Source organism: Hippocampus comes, unplaced genomic scaffold (assembly GCF_001891065.2).
Source record: "Hippocampus comes isolate QL1 unplaced genomic scaffold, H_comes_QL1_v1.1 scaffold74, whole genome shotgun sequence".
NCBI classification, from domain to species: Eukaryota; Metazoa; Chordata; class Actinopteri; order Syngnathiformes; family Syngnathidae; genus Hippocampus; species Hippocampus comes.
The window spans coordinates 305,247-322,360 of record NW_017804812.1 but is presented as its reverse complement, the minus strand read 5'-3'; the positions used below and the strand labels follow the sequence as shown (position 1 = coordinate 322,360).

General features: G+C 48.0%; 4 protein-coding genes across 7 annotated transcripts in view; 3 read left to right on the top strand and 1 right to left on the bottom strand.

The window, feature by feature from the left end:
* The window catches only part of LOC109513282 (dickkopf-related protein 3-like), a 5,458-nt gene extending 3,726 nt beyond the window's left edge, over window positions 1-1,732 (top strand). The window contains exons 4-7 of one of the 2 annotated variants that reach the window (XM_019865610.1): window positions 436-577; window positions 655-829; window positions 1,028-1,229; window positions 1,502-1,732. In XM_019865610.1, coding sequence (XP_019721169.1) covers window positions 443-577; window positions 655-829; window positions 1,028-1,229; window positions 1,502-1,562 — 573 coding nt within the window. In that variant the 5' untranslated portion in view covers window positions 436-442 and the 3' untranslated portion in view covers window positions 1,563-1,732. Of the gene's footprint in view, window positions 1-287; window positions 578-654; window positions 830-1,027; window positions 1,230-1,501 lie in introns of those variants that run through there. The other variant, XM_019865607.1, reaches the window with a different exon arrangement.
* A 735-nt stretch (window positions 1,733-2,467) lies between these two features.
* On the top strand, window positions 2,468-6,547 carry tectb (tectorin beta). Of its 3 annotated transcripts, none has more exons than XM_019863657.1 (8): window positions 2,468-2,881; window positions 3,589-3,779; window positions 4,482-4,778; window positions 4,855-5,042; window positions 5,343-5,505; window positions 5,573-5,651; window positions 5,753-5,785; window positions 5,915-6,547. In XM_019863657.1, exons 2-8 carry the CDS (start codon window positions 3,597-3,599, stop codon window positions 5,983-5,985), a joined length of 1,014 nt encoding a protein of 337 aa, XP_019719216.1. In that variant the 5' UTR covers window positions 2,468-2,881; window positions 3,589-3,596; the 3' UTR covers window positions 5,986-6,547. The 3 variants fall into 3 exon arrangements, with proteins under 3 accessions (XP_019719216.1, XP_019719198.1, XP_019719207.1); XM_019863648.1 differs by lacking the exon at window positions 2,468-2,881 and having other exon boundaries at window positions 3,122-3,779; window positions 4,482-4,633; window positions 4,706-4,778; XM_019863639.1 differs by lacking the exon at window positions 2,468-2,881 and having other exon boundaries at window positions 3,121-3,779.
* On the bottom strand, window positions 6,111-13,000 carry gucy2g (guanylate cyclase 2g). Its single transcript, XM_019863670.1, has 19 exons — window positions 12,527-13,000; window positions 11,876-12,224; window positions 11,616-11,725; window positions 11,312-11,494; window positions 11,104-11,248; window positions 10,899-11,034; window positions 10,417-10,520; window positions 10,147-10,313; window positions 9,929-10,069; window positions 9,568-9,837; window positions 9,422-9,493; window positions 9,176-9,344; window positions 8,082-8,412; window positions 7,850-7,990; window positions 7,594-7,786; window positions 7,332-7,506; window positions 7,075-7,173; window positions 6,616-6,707; window positions 6,111-6,539 (listed from the first exon to the last, which is right to left on the bottom strand). The coding sequence occupies exons 1-19, from the start codon at window positions 12,890-12,892 to the stop codon at window positions 6,126-6,128; spliced, it is 3,657 nt and encodes a 1,218-aa protein (XP_019719229.1). The 5' UTR covers window positions 12,893-13,000; the 3' UTR covers window positions 6,111-6,125.
* Window positions 13,001-13,587: 587 nt separating this feature from the next.
* LOC109512161 (long-chain-fatty-acid--CoA ligase 5-like) overlaps window positions 13,588-17,114 on the top strand; it is a 10,194-nt gene continuing 6,667 nt past the window's right edge. The window contains exons 1-13 of the mRNA XM_019863698.1: window positions 13,588-13,703; window positions 14,233-14,265; window positions 14,671-14,855; window positions 14,924-15,035; window positions 15,152-15,216; window positions 15,302-15,403; window positions 15,477-15,576; window positions 15,694-15,872; window positions 15,960-15,992; window positions 16,266-16,317; window positions 16,399-16,472; window positions 16,548-16,625; window positions 16,895-17,051. Of these exons, the coding sequence (XP_019719257.1) occupies window positions 13,604-13,703; window positions 14,233-14,265; window positions 14,671-14,855; window positions 14,924-15,035; window positions 15,152-15,216; window positions 15,302-15,403; window positions 15,477-15,576; window positions 15,694-15,872; window positions 15,960-15,992; window positions 16,266-16,317; window positions 16,399-16,472; window positions 16,548-16,625; window positions 16,895-17,051 (1,270 nt within the window). The 5' untranslated portion in view covers window positions 13,588-13,603. The remainder of the gene's footprint in view (window positions 13,704-14,232; window positions 14,266-14,670; window positions 14,856-14,923; window positions 15,036-15,151; window positions 15,217-15,301; window positions 15,404-15,476; window positions 15,577-15,693; window positions 15,873-15,959; window positions 15,993-16,265; window positions 16,318-16,398; window positions 16,473-16,547; window positions 16,626-16,894; window positions 17,052-17,114) is intronic.

The window sequence follows — 17,114 nt, the reverse complement described above, 5'->3', positions numbered from 1 at the left end:
CTCCCCCCCTGAGAACTAATAGCTGATGGTAATTACATTTAATGAGATCAGGGGGGTCGTCTGCAGGGTGCACTCCTGCAAATTGCTCTCGGCATGGGGTCTGGGGGGAGGCGCTGGGGTGCTTGTGGGCCCCAAATTGTTTTTTTTTTTTGGGGGGGGATATGCAGTGAAACATGTCGGGCGGTGACTCTGCATCTTAGCTAATCCATTAACAACTAATTGTCTCCTCCTCCCTTGCTACTTGTGGGGGTTTACCCGTGGGGGGGTCGAGCTGGAGCCTTATAAAAGTGGAAGAGGAGCCCCAGTCACTGTCACTTGCTGACGTTCGGATTTTTGCAACCGCCGCTGAGACGCCAGACCACAAGTCGTAAAACTCGTCTCTGTGTCGTCTCGACCTCGCTCCCTTCGTCCAATTTTGTCGGCCATGTTGCCCAGCGTGTGGATGGCGAGCCTGTGTCTGTGCTTCACACGGGCCGAGGCGCACATTTGGGCGTGGATGCTCAACATGCCGCACAGTCCGCCCAAAGACGGGGCCGTGGCGCTACGGGACGGGGCGCCCCCTGCCAGAGCCACCACGGTAAGACTGATTTCTTATTTTCTAACCTCATGTCAAGATTGACAAAAAGACCCGTGACGTGTGACTCTTGTCCACAGGCGGCGTGTGACCACGACAGGGCCTGTGGGCGAGGTTTCTCCTGTGACCGTCACTTTGGCCTGTGCGTGCCCCTCCGTGGGGAGGGGTACTATTGCCGCAGGGACGCCCAGTGCGTGCGGGGCCTCAGCTGCATGTTTGGCAAGTGCCACCGCAGTGTTCCCAATGGGCAAGAGGGTAAGTGACCATTTTCATTTCAGTTGCCAAATGAAATGAAAAAAAAATTAAAGGACCGGAAATTATATTTCATTTTTTATTAAAATGTGAAAAATCGTGTGCTTTAAAATATTTCTGTTGCATTTAAAAAACCTGCCATTTACAAAAAAAAAATGTTCATTACCGATTGAAAAGACACGACTTTTTTTTTTCCACCAGGCGCCCGTTGCAAGTTGGACCGGGACTGCGGAGCATCTATGTGCTGCGCCCGCCACCACGGCGAGCGCGTGTGCAAGCGTCGGCTGATGCGCGGCGACGGATGCTACGTCCCCGACGGCGGCCTGGCGTTCAGCATCAACCAGATCTGTCCGTGCGACGAAGGGCTGCTGTGTCGGGAGAACGTCGCCCCGCGGGGGAGAGAGTGAGTACTGCAACATCCATCCATCCACCCCATCCATCCATCCATCCATTTTGTGATCCGCTTATCCCCGCTTATCAAGAGAGGACAATATTTCATTTAAAAACAAAACCAACACAAAAAGGCCCGTGACTCCCATAAATCCTAAACCAAATATTTGACGTTTGGGGGATGGATTAAAAAAAACATTCATCTCTTTTTTTTCCATCACTCTCATTTTTTACTGGCTCATTCTCATGTCATCGTGACCTAACTTCCACTTGGTTGTCTTCCAGGAGGGATTTTATTTACCAGGCAGAGCGCACAAACTGGACGTGCCAAGTTCCCGAACGCTAACACCAAGCACAAGATGAAACGCTATTTATTAACTCCACTGTACAGGATAGTGTATATAAAAGTTGTTGTTACCCCCCCACATTGTTTTGATTGTTTCTTTTTTTTTTTCACGTGAAGCACTACACTGACCTGTTGTCATAGTAACACACGTCTGCTGTACTCCAAACGAAGCAATTAAAAAAAAAGTCCCATTATGAGTCACCCTTTGGTCCTTCTTTTATTTTTTATTTTTTTTTTTTTTTCACGTGAAGCACTACACTGACCTGTTGTCATAGTAACACACGTCTGCTGTACTCCAAACGAACCAATTAAAAAAAAAGTCCCATTATGAGTCACACTTTGGTCCTTCTTTTAGTTTTTAGTTTTTTTTTGTTTTTTTTTGTAACTGGAGGGGCATGTCTGCGGGCCGATTCGATACGTGCTGTAACGCGAGCTGCCGTTCGATGCTATCGGCGCACCTCATTCAGATGTTAATCAGCTGCCGTTTGCAGCGAGACGCTCCCGTGCTCTTTCCAGTCACATTCTCTTGTTTGAAGTCGGCCACAATATTAAGTACACACAGATGCAATGCAAAAAGATCAGAGTGGTAAGATTTTGAAGACTGATGCTTATTGATCTCTTGTGCACCATTTGGGCATTTTTTTTAATGATTTTCTGTCACTCTTGAACAGGTTGGGGTACAAATGTTTTTCAGAAAATATGCACAAAAACACAAACGTCAAATTATTTATATTTTGTTGAGATTTTATTTTGCTTTGAACAATTTTCTGTTGTCAGGAAGATGTCTTTTTAATTGTTTTTTCTGTTAAAGAAAAAACATTAAAATAATAAAACTGGCATTTAAATGGTTAAAGTCCAAGAAATGTGATTTGTCGTTTTGAGACTGGTTAGTTAGTTAATCAGCCAGTTGGGCGCATCGTGAGTTACTTGGTGTGCCGGTTGGTTGATAAGTCAGCTGATGACTCAATTGGTATCATAGTTGGGAGTAGTTACTCGGTTTGTGGGTTAGTTTTAGAACACGTTTTTTTTTCAATGCCATTCACCATGTTGAAGAAGCTTCTTTTTTGTTGTCAATGTAGTTTCTGCAGCAAAAGTGGCACCTTTCCATCAGGTCCATCCCGACAAAAAGCGTCGCGGCGGTCGTCCCGAGAGACGCCGGTCATTTAAAAGTGAATGTCCGAGCAGCACAGAAGGCTTTTTGTCGGCGGGGCCCCACAATGGAGGCTCTCCGGGTGGGAACGTTGGACCACCTCCGCCCGCGAGCATACATCAAATGCTATCTCAGGGGGTCCTCATGAGGGTCCTCTGACAGCGCGCAGGTAAACAAGTCTCCCCCCGCCAAATTATTTCAATTTGTGTCCTGCATGGAATCATGACCGCCGCTTTGCTCCTTGTGACGCTTCCCGTGGTGTGGACCTGTGTTCCCCAGAAAGCAGGTAACCAGACTTTTAACTCTCAAAGCAGCAAAAACACACTCAACGGAATTTTTCTCCTGTACGTGCGTGTGGATCAGAGCCAGCTAATAAATCTCGGTTTCACGTGACGGCATCTCTTCAATCAAACCAGATGAGAATTCATTCAGGATTTCGCCACCGTCCTACCAAGCATTTGCAACGACAACTTGGTTAGTTGGTAGGATAAATGTAGGTTGCTTGTTTACTTTTGGTTGGTGAACTCAGTTGGACGGTTCGGTGGTAACTTTTGGGTTTAATTAGTGAGTTTGTGTGTTTGTTAGTTTGGTTGACAATTTGTTGGCTGTTCAGGTGATAAGTTGGTCAGTCAGCCAATCTCATAATTAGTTTGGGAATTCAATGTTTGGTTGGTTAGTTAGTTGGTTAGGTCATTTTGATGGTCACTGAGTTGCTTGTTGGTTCGTCACTTAGGCAGAAATGATTTTGCCTCATGAAACTGCACTTAGTTCCGTTCTTATGGAGTCTACCTGTCCTTTCTCTACTGTTTGGGGCAGCGGATCCCTCCGCCCCAGGATGCCGAGATAACAGCGCAGTGCTTTGTCCGAACGTTTCAGATTACGTGATGGTGTCGTGCTTCCCCAACGCCATTATCGCCAATGTGCCCGAGTGTCCGTACGGATGGAAGATGGAGCAGCTCTCCCTGGGGGGCGTGTGCTCTACAGGCGTGCACAGCTCCGGTTACTACCGCTTCATCATCCCTGACCTGACGCCCAAGAACCACTCGTACTGCGGCACCCAGTCGGAGGTGAGTCAAGAGGGTTGCGTGCTAACATGCCAACGGTTACAGCCGCTCAGCACGAAATGTTTGATGGCCACGTCGGAGCTCTGCACGGTGGTGAGTCCGCTTTGAGGCTTGTCAGTCAAGCAACATCTGGATGACACGGCGTTGCACTTCCATGTTTGCGCCATGACTTTAATAGGAAATGTTTTATTTTTCTTCTTCCGCGGCTACTGCCAAATATCCCGTCTCCCCCGTGCAGCGAGACCGTCGCTGTGTGACGCCGGTGCGACTTTTGAACGGTGGCCAAAATCAGCCCGGTGCAGGCACAACAATTACGACATCGTGGGGAGGAGAGGGGCTTGCTGCTGCTTGACCCACTTTGATCTTCCAAAAAGAGGCAAACCTAGCCGACCTGGAAGCAACACAGCCTTTCCTAAATTCTTGAAACTAGGCAGCCTCATTTAATATTTCTTGGCGCACCCCCTCTCACATACCATAAAACAAAACCTTCGGGCTTGGGCAAGGCAGGGTCATGGGGTAAATTTAGGAGGGTTTGGGTTGGGTTCATGTTCAGGTTAGAAGGTTTCGGGTTCAGATAATGAGGGTTTATGGGTTAGGTAACATTAGGGTTGGTGCTCGTACATTTTTTTGAGTACATTCGAGCACTTTTAACAATGGAAATTTTTGGCTTTGTGTTCTCACCACAAACTGGTTCTTCCTGGGCAGTACATCCCGGGCAAAGACGCCCGCTACGTCTTCTTCAACTCGGTGGTGTCCAACGACACATCTCTGACGCTCAGGAACCAGCCAGTCAACTACACCTTCAGCTGCGTCTACCGCGCCACCTACCTGGTCAACAACGCCGTCTTCAGTCAGAGGTCAGGAAACACCTCGTCCAGGCCCTCGGAAAAAAGTTGTGCGTGGATTAAAAATGCCTTTGCTTTTTCCAGAGTGGCCACCGTCTATGTCAGCAACGGTACTTTGGGTTCCTTTAAGTCACAGTTATCCATGGGTGTGTTCACGGTGAGTCTCCTAGAAAGAGGGCGGAGCTTGTGACAGTCCACGGACATGACGGGAATGTGCTGCCCCCCCCTCACAGAACGCCAAGTTCCTGTATGCCAAAGAGACGCCATACGTGATTGACACCTCTGAGATCGGCTCGGAGGTCTTTGTCGGCGTGGAGGCCAAAGGGCTGAGCGGACGTTTCCGCGTGGTCATTGAAAATTGTTGGGCCACGCCTACACCCTACTCCACGGACAGGAGGAGGTGGAGCCTCATAATCAACAGGTATGGAAATAGGAATTCTGTCCAATTTTGTCCTTTTCCATTTCTCTGTGGTGTTGAGCAGTCACCATGCTAATTTGTTTATTTGTTGTGTGTCTGGAGCCCTTTGCCCCAGGTTGCCACGGTAACAGCATCGCCTTGTGACTTAATGCTAATATTTATTGGTCTGCATTCTGCCTAGCAACAGTTAAGAAGTGCACAGAGGAAAAAAAAATCTGGATTATTCTGTCTTGTTTCTCCTTTTTACATTTTTTTCCCCTGCCACGTACTGCCTGCATACATATTTCACAAGTGTCCCTTCAGCTGCCCATCCGACGACACGGTGAACATTTTCGAGAACGCCAAAGACGGCCGCTCCACCTTCAAGTTCAACTCGTTCCGCTTCCGCGGCCAGGAGAAGGTGTCCACCGTGTGGCTCCACTGCGAGGTCCACGTGTGCGACAGCGAACGGATCGCCTGTCAACCCGTGAGTCAGAATGTCTGTCTCGGTTCAAGACGACTGTCCTTAAAGCCGTATTTCCTCCCCTGTGAAGAGTCCTTGCCCAGCCAGGAGACTGGCACCAAAAGCCGAGCAACACGCCGGTATCCTGACTGCTGAATTTTACATCAGAGGTAGAGTACGGCACTTTTTTTCAGAACAGTCACTGGAAACAAAATTAAACCACTAAAAGGCTTCAGTTTATGGCAAAAAAATGATTCAAATGTCTTCACAGCTAATGGATCATCCGGTAAAGGACACATCATAGGTAAATATACACGTATCGTCACAACGCATTTAAATTGAATCAAGTGTGTCTGTGTGTGCGTGTGTGTGAGAGAGAGAGTGTGTTGTGATTGTGTAATCGTGTGACTATTTATTTATTTTTGTCATCCAGGAGCGTCTCCGCCTCTCCTGCTGCTCATCCTAATCAACACGTGCTGCCATGCTTACACCATTAATCAGTGAACAAAAATCCGCTTGTTGTACAATTGGTGCGCATGCAACTCGTAATCGGTGCTTTTACGTGCGTCCTTTAAAGCGGAAAATGCGCTACTTCGTAGCTTCGTAGCTTAGTAGGATCCGCTGTGATCCCACCATCATCATCATCATCCCTGTTTTTCAACTGCACATATAAAAATGTATTTGAAAACCCTCCGTTCGATTCTCGTGTCTTGAGGCCCGCTTGAGAAGTACTGAGAAATAAATATTAAAAAAACATAAGTGTTATTTTCATATATTATTATCACGGGTAAACTAAACATCCACTGGAGGTAAGGCGACGTCCCCGCTGGCAGCTTTCTTCGCAGCTCCCTTGACACACTACAAAAAAACACCCCAAAAAATATGAAACACAATAGCAACGTCAAGAACAAGAAGAGGAGTATGAAGATGACTCCCGGGTGTACCTCTGCTGCCAGCTGGAGGCTCGCGTCCGCCTGCGCAGGTCTTTGAGCATCCCGTAAAGGAGGGTTGAAACCCTGTTTGCTCAACAGCCAGTAGGTCTTGTGGCAGCCTTTACCCTGACACACAAAAAAAAAAAGGTCCGAATGGTCACACAATGGATGTAACGCACACGATCACGCGTGTTCAAATCACCTTCATTTCAATTTCTCCCCTTTCCTCCAGCTCAAATGATCCCACCTGGACCAGAATGTCAGCCGTGCACTGAGAGATGTGAATCTTCAAGGCTGGCGAAACGGTAAAGGAAATCGGACTAACGTCAATTTGTGTACGTAGACAAAATCAGTCCTCAAAATCAATTTTGTTTCTATGCTGTATGAAATTTCCTTTCATACAGTATCGAAACAGCGAGGTCATCCAAAAAGTAGATCAACATGTTTTTTTTCAAATGATCCCACCTGGACCAGAATGTCAGCCGTGGACTGAGAGATGTGAATCTTCAAGGCTGACGAAACGGTAAAGGAAATCGGTCGAACGTCAATTTGTGTACGTAGACAAAATCAGCCCTCAAAATCAATTTTGTTTCATACAGCATCGAAACAACGAGGTCATCCAAAAAGTAGATCAACACTGTTTTTTTGCGGGCTGTCTCACGTAAGCTGTTGCTCTCCATTCGAGAGGCCATGTTGACCGTATCGCCAAACAAACAGTAGCGAGGCATCGTGCTCCCGACGACTCCAGCGACCACTGGACCTGCCGGGACAAACAAAAAAACAAACAAAAAAAAAAAAAACGCTCCCGACGACTCCGGCGACCACTGGACCTGCCGGACACAAAAAAAAACACACAACCATCCTCCCGTGGATGCTTTGAAGCCTTTTGGCTTTGTCTCTTTTGGCGTGAGCTCCCACCCGAGTGGACGCCGATGCGGATGGCCAGGCTCTCTGAAGGCATGTGTCGTATTCGGAAGCGCTTGATGGCGTTCAGGAAGTGCAGGGCCATGGTGGCGATCTCCACGGCGTGCTGTTGGCCGTTGGTGATGGGCAGACCGCTGGCCACCATGTAAGCATCACCGATGGTCTCCACCTGGAAGACGCGCTCGTCGTCAGCGCTCAAAATACAAATAACGTCGTCATTCTACTCCCAGAGTACAACTGTCTCTTGTTCTTTGACCTTGTAGACGTCGTACATCTGGATGATGTCATCAAAGAGGCTGTAGAGGTCGTTGAGGAACATGACCACCTCCATGGCCGAGCTGATGGCGCACATGGAGGTGAAGCCCACGATGTCGGAGAAGAAGACGCTGACCATGTCGTAGCTGCGAGGCTCCACCGACTTCCCCGCCATCAGCTTGTCCGCGATGTACCTGCGGGAGACGACGCGTCACCGTCGAGGTGACTGGAAGAAGCGGTCACGTCGATGCGGTTACCTCGGCAACATGCTGGAGAGAAGCTTGTCGGCGCGGGTCTTCTCGGTGACGAGTTGATTTGTCCTCTCCTCCACCACCTCCTCCAGGTGATTGGCGTATTTTTCTAGCTTCTCCACCATGTTGTCTAGAATGTTTGCATGGCTGCAGCACGGATGGGGGAGTAAAACACAAAGTGGTACTTAAGACAGTTGAAAGGATGCTTTAAAGGCAAAGAAAAAAATAACGGTGGGACCTGTCTGGGCTGGCTTCCTTCAGCTGTCTTAGAATAGACCTGAATGGTGGCCGGTGATCAGCGTTTTCGTTCCAGCAGACCCGAAGCAACGCGTTGATGTTGTCGTCGCACAGGTCGGACAACGGAGGTCTGAGAGGCTCGCCGTGGAAGGGCCCCCGCAGCCTCGCGATGATCTCTTTGGGCTCCAGGTCGACGTCGTGGTATGGCCCGCTCTTGGAGTTGTACATGAGCTCCCACAGGATGATGGCAAAGCTGTAGATGTCGCCTTTGGGGGTCCCGTTGACTTCAGTGACCACTTGTCTCAAAAGCTCCGGAGCTGTCCAGAACAACCCTGTGATGCCAACAAGTCACTCGTCAGACTAACTGATTTTTTTTTTAACCCTTTCAGGGACAGCGGTGACTATAGTGGACGGCTGATCATGTGATCGGGTTACAGGGTGCATGAAAGGGTTAATGGTAGGTCATACAACTTTGCTTACAGGCAAGAACAAAGCGTTTGGTGATTTTAGCATCTGTCGAATGTCGTTCCATTGAGAGAAAATTTTAAATGAGGAGTTTGTCTTAAAGGCCGCTTCAAAGAAAAACTGAAAACCGACTACCAAGTTGCATGTTGCTCAGTGAAACTGGCTTGAGGCTGACTGAATTTTCCAAACATTCTTCTGGTTGAATGATTGCAATTTTCATTTTGCGGTGATTCACCACAAACTTTGCTCCCATGCACCGCTGACATGTAACGATAAAAATTTGGATGTTTCACAACTGAGCATCGTCCATCTGTGTTTCCAAATTGGTCCCAATCAGACCAAATCTCAAACGAATGTTATGTTGCAAAGTCAAACTGGCTGAAGGCCCTGAATTTTCAAAACATTCTTGTGGTTGAGTTATTGTTTTTCTTTTCCTTTTGAGGCATGCTTCCATGTGTCACTCGCATGCAAAGATGAATATTCAAATGTTGAGCGTCACCCATCTGTCTAATAGATGTGGTTTTAATTTCTTCCAAATTGCAAAAACCTCAAGAGGAGTTTGTCCTTCGAGGACCTTTAACCCTTTCGGGGACAGCGGTTACTACAGTGGACATCTTATCATGTAATCACCTTCATATTTGGGAGTTCCCGGCGGGCCACGGTTGCCTTTACCGCCGTATTTAAACTCCCACAGGCCGAACCCGGAGAGTTTGACCTGCAGCCGGCTGTCCACCATGCAGGTGCTGGTCTTGAGGTTGCCGTGGAACTTGAGCCTGCTCTTGTGGATGAAATCCATTCCCTGCGGGAGATGGCATGCGTCACATCTGGTGGTGGGGGGGGGGGGTCTCGAAGCACTCTGTGAAAGGCGCCACCTACGTTTACGATGTCGTAAGCGAAGGAAAGCTTGAATATCCCATCCAGCTCCACATCGGAAGCCTTCAAAACGTCCTGCAAACAACAGCAGCACTACAATTTATTATTTTTTTTTGGGGGAGGGGGGGTGGATAATGCACCGCACTGACCTTCAGGCTGCCTTTCCTGCAGTACTGCGTGACCAGACAGACGTTTGGAGGCTCCACGCAGGCGCCGAAGAACTGCACCAGGTTCTCGTGCTTCATCTCCTTCATCTGTCTCGGCGGAGGCGGACGCCATTTAGCAACACGCCGTTGAGCAAACACGTCGCCAAAGAGTTCTCCGGAGAACGTTACCACGTTGAATTCGGCGACGACGGAGGCCCGCTGGAGTTTCTCGCAAACCTCCTTCATGATGTACTTGACGGCCACGTAATTCCCCTGCGTCCCGTCGCGAAAGCGACCACGGAGACAAAAGGATGGAGACGGCCGCAGTGGGTGATATTTTATTTCTGACAAACATTGTTAGTACCTGGTAGAGGCCAACGGTGGCGTAGATCTGCTCTTTGCCCCTCTTGTCCTTGAAGCCGCAACTGTTGTGAGACAAGGTGGAGTACGAACCTCCGCTACCACTCAGCGTTCTGGAGGTGCTCAGCGACACGCTCTGTTTCCCCTGGATAGAGACCGCCCCAATCAAACCTTCCACAAAACAACGCGTTGCAATGTGCAACAGACTCCAAAGTCACGTACTGACGCCTCCCTGATGATGGTGATGTCGCCGTAGTCGATGAGCCACCAGCGCGAGTCCTCCAGGCTGGTCTGGAGGCGCAGCTTCTGCAGCACCAGGACGCCGATGCCCAGCACGGCCAACACGCCGATGACGGGGAACGTGACCAGCAGACCCAGCAGGATGATATCTGACGTGACGTGATGACGGCACGAGGCAGGTTAGTCAAGTCAAACCGGGCACGAAGTGAACCGCTTTCCGGAAAGCCATTGGGAGCATTTGCCTGAACGTACCGTTGCTTAGCCATTCGCACAGCTCGTTGTTGAAGCCACATTCGGGGTTGTCAGACGGGGGTCTTCCTTTGGGCCAGGTGACTGCGGTGAACATGGTCGTCGGCCTGAAATCAGGCCGTGCTCCAGTTCACGTTGGATACGGCGCAGCAGGAGAGAAGTTTTCACAGTGCTTCGCTTTTTTTCCACGTTTTATATTTAGTCTTATTCCCCCTTAAGTATTTATTTTTTTGCAAGTTTTGAGGCATATTTTTCCAAAGGCTATTATGATTGAACATCAAGTTTTGTTCAACTTTGAAGGAATATTTTTCCTCATTTTGTCAGAACGTAATTTTGTTCAACTTTTGAGGCAGATTTTTTTTTTCCCCTGCACATTTTGCCTGATCTGCTCGTTTTGTTTTGAATTGTAAGGCATATTCCACGTTTATTTGACTTTTCACTCCATTGTGGATCTTCTTCTACATCGGCACTGTGTTTCTTATTACCGTATGCTTTTGCTGTGGCTGTCAAAATGGAGGACGGGAACAAATGCGGCGGCGTCTCCGGTGTACTGCAGGTCGTAAATCGAATAGTCCAGATTTCTCTCCCCGTCCTTGTCAAAGTGGACCAGTCCTGAAGCTCCTGCGAGAGGAACCTTGTTTGCTGAGTCATCGTTTGAAATTTGATACGCAAAGCTCCCTGCTCACTTACCATAGAAGCGAATGCTATTTTTATTCTTCAGTTTCTGTAGAACCTGTCGTCCATTATGAGGATCCTTGCCGTCTCTCAAGACCTCCTTCAAGGCCATGGTGTAAAGCAGCACGGCGTCGTGCAGGTAGGCTGAGTAGGTGCTCACCTGAAATGGATGCCATCAATCTTCCCTTCCTCTTTTCCTTCTTTTCCCTTTTTTTTTTTTTACCTCTCTCTCGGATGTCAAGTTGCTGTGAAACGGAGGTCCTCTGAGTCTCTCAAAAACCTGCTCGAAAAAGTCGTAGTACTCGTAGCCCTCGTACGATTTCTGGCCAATGATGAAGGTCATATCGAAGGCTCGGAGGGCCGCTTGGTTCATTTGGCCGTTGGTTGAATATTTCCACACGTTGTCCTGCTCGGATAATAAAATTTAAAAAAAATTACTCACTTTTTACCCATCGGACGTTTACGTTCGCGCTTCTCAATGAGTGTGATGATGTTGCCGGCACTTTACTCACCACGCCGCCACTGACCTCAAAATGTTGCACCAGGAAGAACACGTAATCGCCGCCCATCAAGCCCTGACGCTCGGCCTCGAACAGCAGCGTCAGAGAGTCCTCCTTGTTGGTCAGGACCACAATCACTGTGCCCCACGCCAACACAATTGCATTATTCCACACACAAAAATATAGATTTTTACATCATAGCAGGTGGAGATATGACACTCGTGTTGATTACAGTCCTACGTGTAAAGGGTTAGCGACTGAGCGAACCCCAATCCGAGTTAGTTCACCTCTAGCCACAGTGGCGATGTACTTTACGTTGCGGTAAACCAGGCTTCTGTCGCTGGTGTCGAATTTGACGGCAGCCGTCAGTTTGAACCTTGACCTCAGAGGCGTCTCTACCGTTTTCCACAGCGCGTCCACTTTGTCCCACGTATTGGAATCCTGGCCGCCGCCGATCATGGCCACGTGCGTCCACCCGAAGAATTCCAAGGTCTTTACCAGCACCTCGGAGCTCCTCTTGAGCGGCGGCACCACGTTGATGTACGAGTCGTACACGTCGCCGTTGTCCATCTTGGATGATTGTCCCACGAAACCGAACATCGGAATGCTCCATGTGGACGCCATCAGGCCGGTCACCTACGCATAACAATCGAAATAAACAGAACCTCTCAAAGTTATACACGAACTCCAAAACACGCAGCAGCATTATGGACCAACTGGAGACACTTAATGGAGGATTGGCTGACTCCAAAGTAAAGTGCATAACAGTAATCCAGACAGGATTTGACTAGGGCAGGAATTACTGCTTTGGGTAACCGTCAAGCACGTTGAATTCTTGAAATAATCCAGTTATTTGGAAAAAAACATGCACAATAGAAATAAATAGCACCACTTGAAATAAAACACAAAGTCAAAAAAAAAAAAAAAAAGAGACATACCTCAGCTTCTTCCGGACACGCTGGACCAAAGACGGCGGACACGTTGTTCCTCCACACCTGCTGAATGAAGCCCGCTAAGGACAATTTGGGGCTGCAGGCCGTGTCCATGTAGACGAAGCCCAATGTGTAGTTGCCCAAGAAGGAAGGGTTGCCGTTCACTTTGTCTACGGCGATCTGGATTGCGGAGCCCAGCCGCTGGGCACTGAAGGGGAACGACGAGTTCCAAGGAGCCTGGAAGCCGATCAGCAGCTTCAGGCCGGGAGGGGCCGAGCCGGGACCTTCGCCGACGCCGGCTTTGACGGCCGTCAGGGCGAGCATCAGGTGACGCACCAGTGTGACACCCGAGGACCATCTACCCATCTTCATCCTCCTTCACTACCAAGTGACTTGATGTCACGCGGCTTAAATCGCAACCCCATCCTCCTCACACCCAAAGGTGTTGCTGGACAGGAGGGGCTGAACCTCTGGAATATTCTGCCTCTACAAACAAAATGATGAGTGGCTTTGCTTTAACTGAGTTTTTATTATTTTGGTTGCCCTCACATGTCGCGAAACATTTCCACCAAAATATCAGGAAAAAGTGTGTGCGCGGGTGCGTCTGTGTGTATACATGTATATTCATATGTTTTTTGGCAAATATTTGTACATACAGTATGTATCATATGTACTGCATAGAGAGAGAGAGATTAAAAAAAAAAAAGATAAGGACATATTTGATGCTCATGATGAGATTTTATCAACAAATTCCAAAGGTTAATTATCACCGTGTTGATAAATGGAAGCGTCAAAGTTCATCACAATCGCTTTTGTCGGCCTTCGACACACGCGCACACACACACACACACACACAGACAAATGCAATGTGAAATATGTTTTCTTTGTTTCACGTCTCCTAACAATTAAATGAATATGGAGGAGATGATTGAGGAAAAAAAAAACATGTTCAACAAAAACAATGCTGCTGCTGACACACACACACACACACACACACACACACACACACACACACACAGCTGCTTGCATTCAGAAGTGCTAATGAGCACAGGTGCATGTGCGTGCGTGTGTGCATGTGTGCTTATGTGCGACATTAATGGCAGAGGCCAGGCCGCGTTTCCACCAGGGATCCTCTGCCAGCTCTGTCTGCACGGCCGTCAAACATCTTTGCTTGTACCGCCAGGTAACCTTCACGTCAACACACGTGCACACACATGAATGTACCGGTTTGACGGGTTTGGCCTCATTATTCCCGCCCGATACGCCGTGTGTGTTTGCGTAATCAATTCAAGTACAAGCCGCCACCATGTTTGAGTGTTTGCCGTGCTGATCAATTTTTGATGATGGGAAGGCTCACCTGTGTCAAGTTCTTATGAATTACATTTTCCTAAGTCCATTTTCGTAACATCTTCCTTTTGACCCTGGAAAAAAAAAATTGGTGGTTGAACTTACTCAATTTTATTCTGTCAAGTGAATGCAGAAAAATGATCTGGCTCAAGATGATTTTATTTCAACTGCTTGATATTAAAATTGAGTAAATTCAAATGAACAGTGGGTGGTTTCTTTTTATTTTATAGGCTGGTTGACACAATTCAGTCGATAAAGAGCCTCTACTCGTGCTGCTTTATCACACGGTCAAAGTTTAAAGGTTGCTGTTTTATGACTAGTAAGACTTCTTATTTTTCCTTCTTGTGGGTTGAAGAAGAGCTGAGAAGAGGTTCGACTTCGTGACCAGCCACCAACCGGTAAGAATATTTGATTTCTAGCAGTCTGTATAACTGAACTTGTTTTGATTGCTATTTTTGCGTTCTCACATCAGGTGGCTCACAACTAGCAAATGTTGCGAATGCTTGTCATAGTGGTGGTATCCTACAGGGGTCTGTCCTTGAACCACCGGTGCTGTTCAGTCTTTACCGGGGATGGGCAAACTTTAGTGCTCAAGGTCCACATTTGATTTTTGAAAGCAAACAGATGGTCCTGCTCATTCATAGAAATTGTTAGTGTACAAAAGAGCTTATTTTATGATTATTTTGTCAAATGAATAGGAAGTTCTTTATATATTTTCAAAGTGCAAGTGGTTGACTTTGACCCCAATTCATGTGGCCAAGGCACTCGAACCTGACTTGACCCTTTTTTTTTTTGGATGCAAGGGTCTCCCAGCAGAAGGCGTGAGTGCGCCATGGAGTCCCTCTTCCAGCTACTCTTCTCGCCGCTCCCCACGCCGGCTATCATCTCTCTGTTTGCCCTGGCGGCTGCCACGCTCTTCTACCTCAACACCAGGCCCGCCCCGCTGCGGTCCCCCGCCGACCTCAAATGCCAAACCCTGGGCATCAAGGTGTGACTCGAAGATGCCTTTTACCTTTTTAATTTTTAAGATGTATTCTTCATACCTCTTCTTCTTAGGATGGAGCCAGGAAGGTGGCCTTGCTCAAGGACAACAACAACCTGCTGGCCTACTACTACGATGACGCAAAGACCCTCTATGAGGTCTTCCAGAGGGGCATGAAAGTGTCAGGTAGCTTAAAAAAATGGTTTGTGTACTGTATGTAATATTCTGGTTCGTGTGGCTAAAATTGAATAAGGAGAGGTGAATGCATTATTCGTAGCGCTCATCATTGATTATGTTTACAGGTAACGGGCCATGTTTGGGCTTCAGGAAAATGGGAAGGCCGTACCAGTGGCTCAGGTACAAGCAGGTAAAAATCCAACCCGAGGTTTCAATTCAGCTCAGTGTTTGAAAGCCCCAAGCAGACCCGTTCAAGCCGCTCCTGCCTTTTGAAGGTGTCCGACAGAGCGGAGCATCTGGGTTCGGGGCTCCTTCAGAGGGGCTTGAAGCCAACTCCCGACACTTTTGTCGGCATCTTCGCTCAGAACAGACCCGAGGTGAACCAAAATGTCACCGAGCGGCACTTTGATGCCCTTCCCGAGAGATCTTAATTGTGCTGCTTGTTTGTAGTGGATTATTGGAGAGATGGCCTGTTACACCTACTCCATGGTGGTGGTCCCGCTCTACGACACCTTGGGTCCTGAGGCGCTGGTGTTCATTATCGAGCAAGGTAATTGGCTGCAATGCTGCTAATTAAGCTCCTTGTTCCCACGGGAGATCCAAACTCTTGTGTAAGGTGGTTCAAAGGCCCCCTTGGAATATTGATTGCATTTCCTGTGTTTTTTAGCCGGCATCTCGACAGTGTTGTGCGACAACCAGAAAAAGGTGGAAGTTCTGCTGCAGAACTGTGAGAAAGGCCAGACCCCTGCCCTCAAAACCGTCATCGTGATGGACCCGTTCGACTCGGGCTTAGCTGAGCGAGGAGCCAAATGCGGAGTGGACGTGGTGTCCATGCAGGATGTGGAGGTGTCAAAAGCATCACATCTGTTCCAAAGTAATGACACGTGCTCCTTCATCAAGGGTTGACTAGATTTCTCTTGTTGTGCTCCGCAGGATGCAGGGAAAAGTGACCTCCAGAAGCCAGTGGTAAGCCATTTCTCCACATATTTGGGACTCTAAAGGATGCAGGAGTGGGCCATGCATTTGGTACCTTGGGCCTGTTTTAACTATAGAAACCTAATCTTAAAAATGTAATCTAATGCCACACAACTTTGATTCTGAACTGCTCCAGATGATGAAAATGTCAGTCAGTGCTTCTGATAGTGTTGAGGCCACCTCGCTGGTCCCCCCCACCCCCCGCCAGGAGATGCTAATTTAATGATGGCTCCTGCTAAGACTCTATCTGCTTTTCCACTACAGCCTCCAAAGCCGCAGGATCTCAGCATTGTCTGCTTCACCAGCGGAACGACAGGTGAACATAACGGAGGAACTTAACTCACCCCCGCCCCCCATGTTTTTGTAACATTTCAAATGATCGAGTCTTCTGTTGAAGGAAATCCCAAGGGTGCGATGCTGACTCATGAGAACGTCGTCGCTGATGCCGCGGGTGTCCTCAAAACCTTTGAGGTTTATTTATTTTTTAATCAAACTCTCTTTGTCGTTGATAAATGCCATGAAATCGTTTTTAATTTGTCTCCGCAGACATCCATTGTTCCAAATCCAGAGGACATCACCATTTCATTCCTGCCATTGGCGCACATGTTTGAGAGAGTCGTGCAGGTAAGAGATTCTCTTAACTGGGGTAAAAGTGAATTCTTGTTCAACTCCAAATATTTCCACATACAGTTCCAAGGACCTTTTAGCTCTTGGGATATTTAGTTCCTGGAACTAAAAGGTTCAGCGCTGCACGTTAACCCGGAACGAACTTTGACAATGGCGCCGACAGTCCAAACACGTCGTGACGAATTTCTGTGGTGAATTGTATTGTCAAGGTTGACCAGCGCTGGGTGCCCCACCTCTGATTTTATTTCATTTTTATTTTCCTGCAGTTTGTCATATTTGGTGCTGGTGCTCGAGTCGGGTTCTTCCAGGGGGACATCAAACTCCTGCCAGATGACATGAAGACCCTGCAGCCCACCATCTTCCCCGTCGTGCCCCGACTTCTCAACAGGGTCTACGATAAAGTTAGCAGTGCCTCGTGTGGACGTGCTTGACACACCTCCTGAGATGGAATTGTGTTTTTTTTTTTTTTTTTTTTTTTATTCACAA

Excerpts from the sequence above, each read along its gene's own strand:
- tectb (XM_019863639.1), top strand. The coding sequence starts at position 3,465 with ATGAAACTGCACTTAGTTCCGTTCTTATGGAGTCTACCTGTCCTTTCT. Across the intron at positions 4,779-4,854 it reads TATCCATGGGTGTGTTCACG|AACGCCAAGTTCCTGTATGC; the intron begins GTGAGTCTCCTA and ends CCCCCCTCACAG. Across the intron at positions 5,652-5,752 it reads TGCTGAATTTTACATCAGAG|CTAATGGATCATCCGGTAAA; the intron begins GTAGAGTACGGC and ends ATGTCTTCACAG.
- gucy2g (XM_019863670.1), bottom strand. The coding sequence starts at position 12,892 with ATGAAGATGGGTAGATGGTCCTCGGGTGTCACACTGGTGCGTCACCTG. Across the intron at positions 10,521-10,898 it reads AGCCACAGCAAAAGCATACG|GCCGACGACCATGTTCACCG; the intron begins GTAATAAGAAAC and ends GCCTGATTTCAG. Across the intron at positions 9,345-9,421 it reads TCGCTTACGACATCGTAAAC|GGAATGGATTTCATCCACAA; the intron begins GTAGGTGGCGCC and ends CATCTCCCGCAG.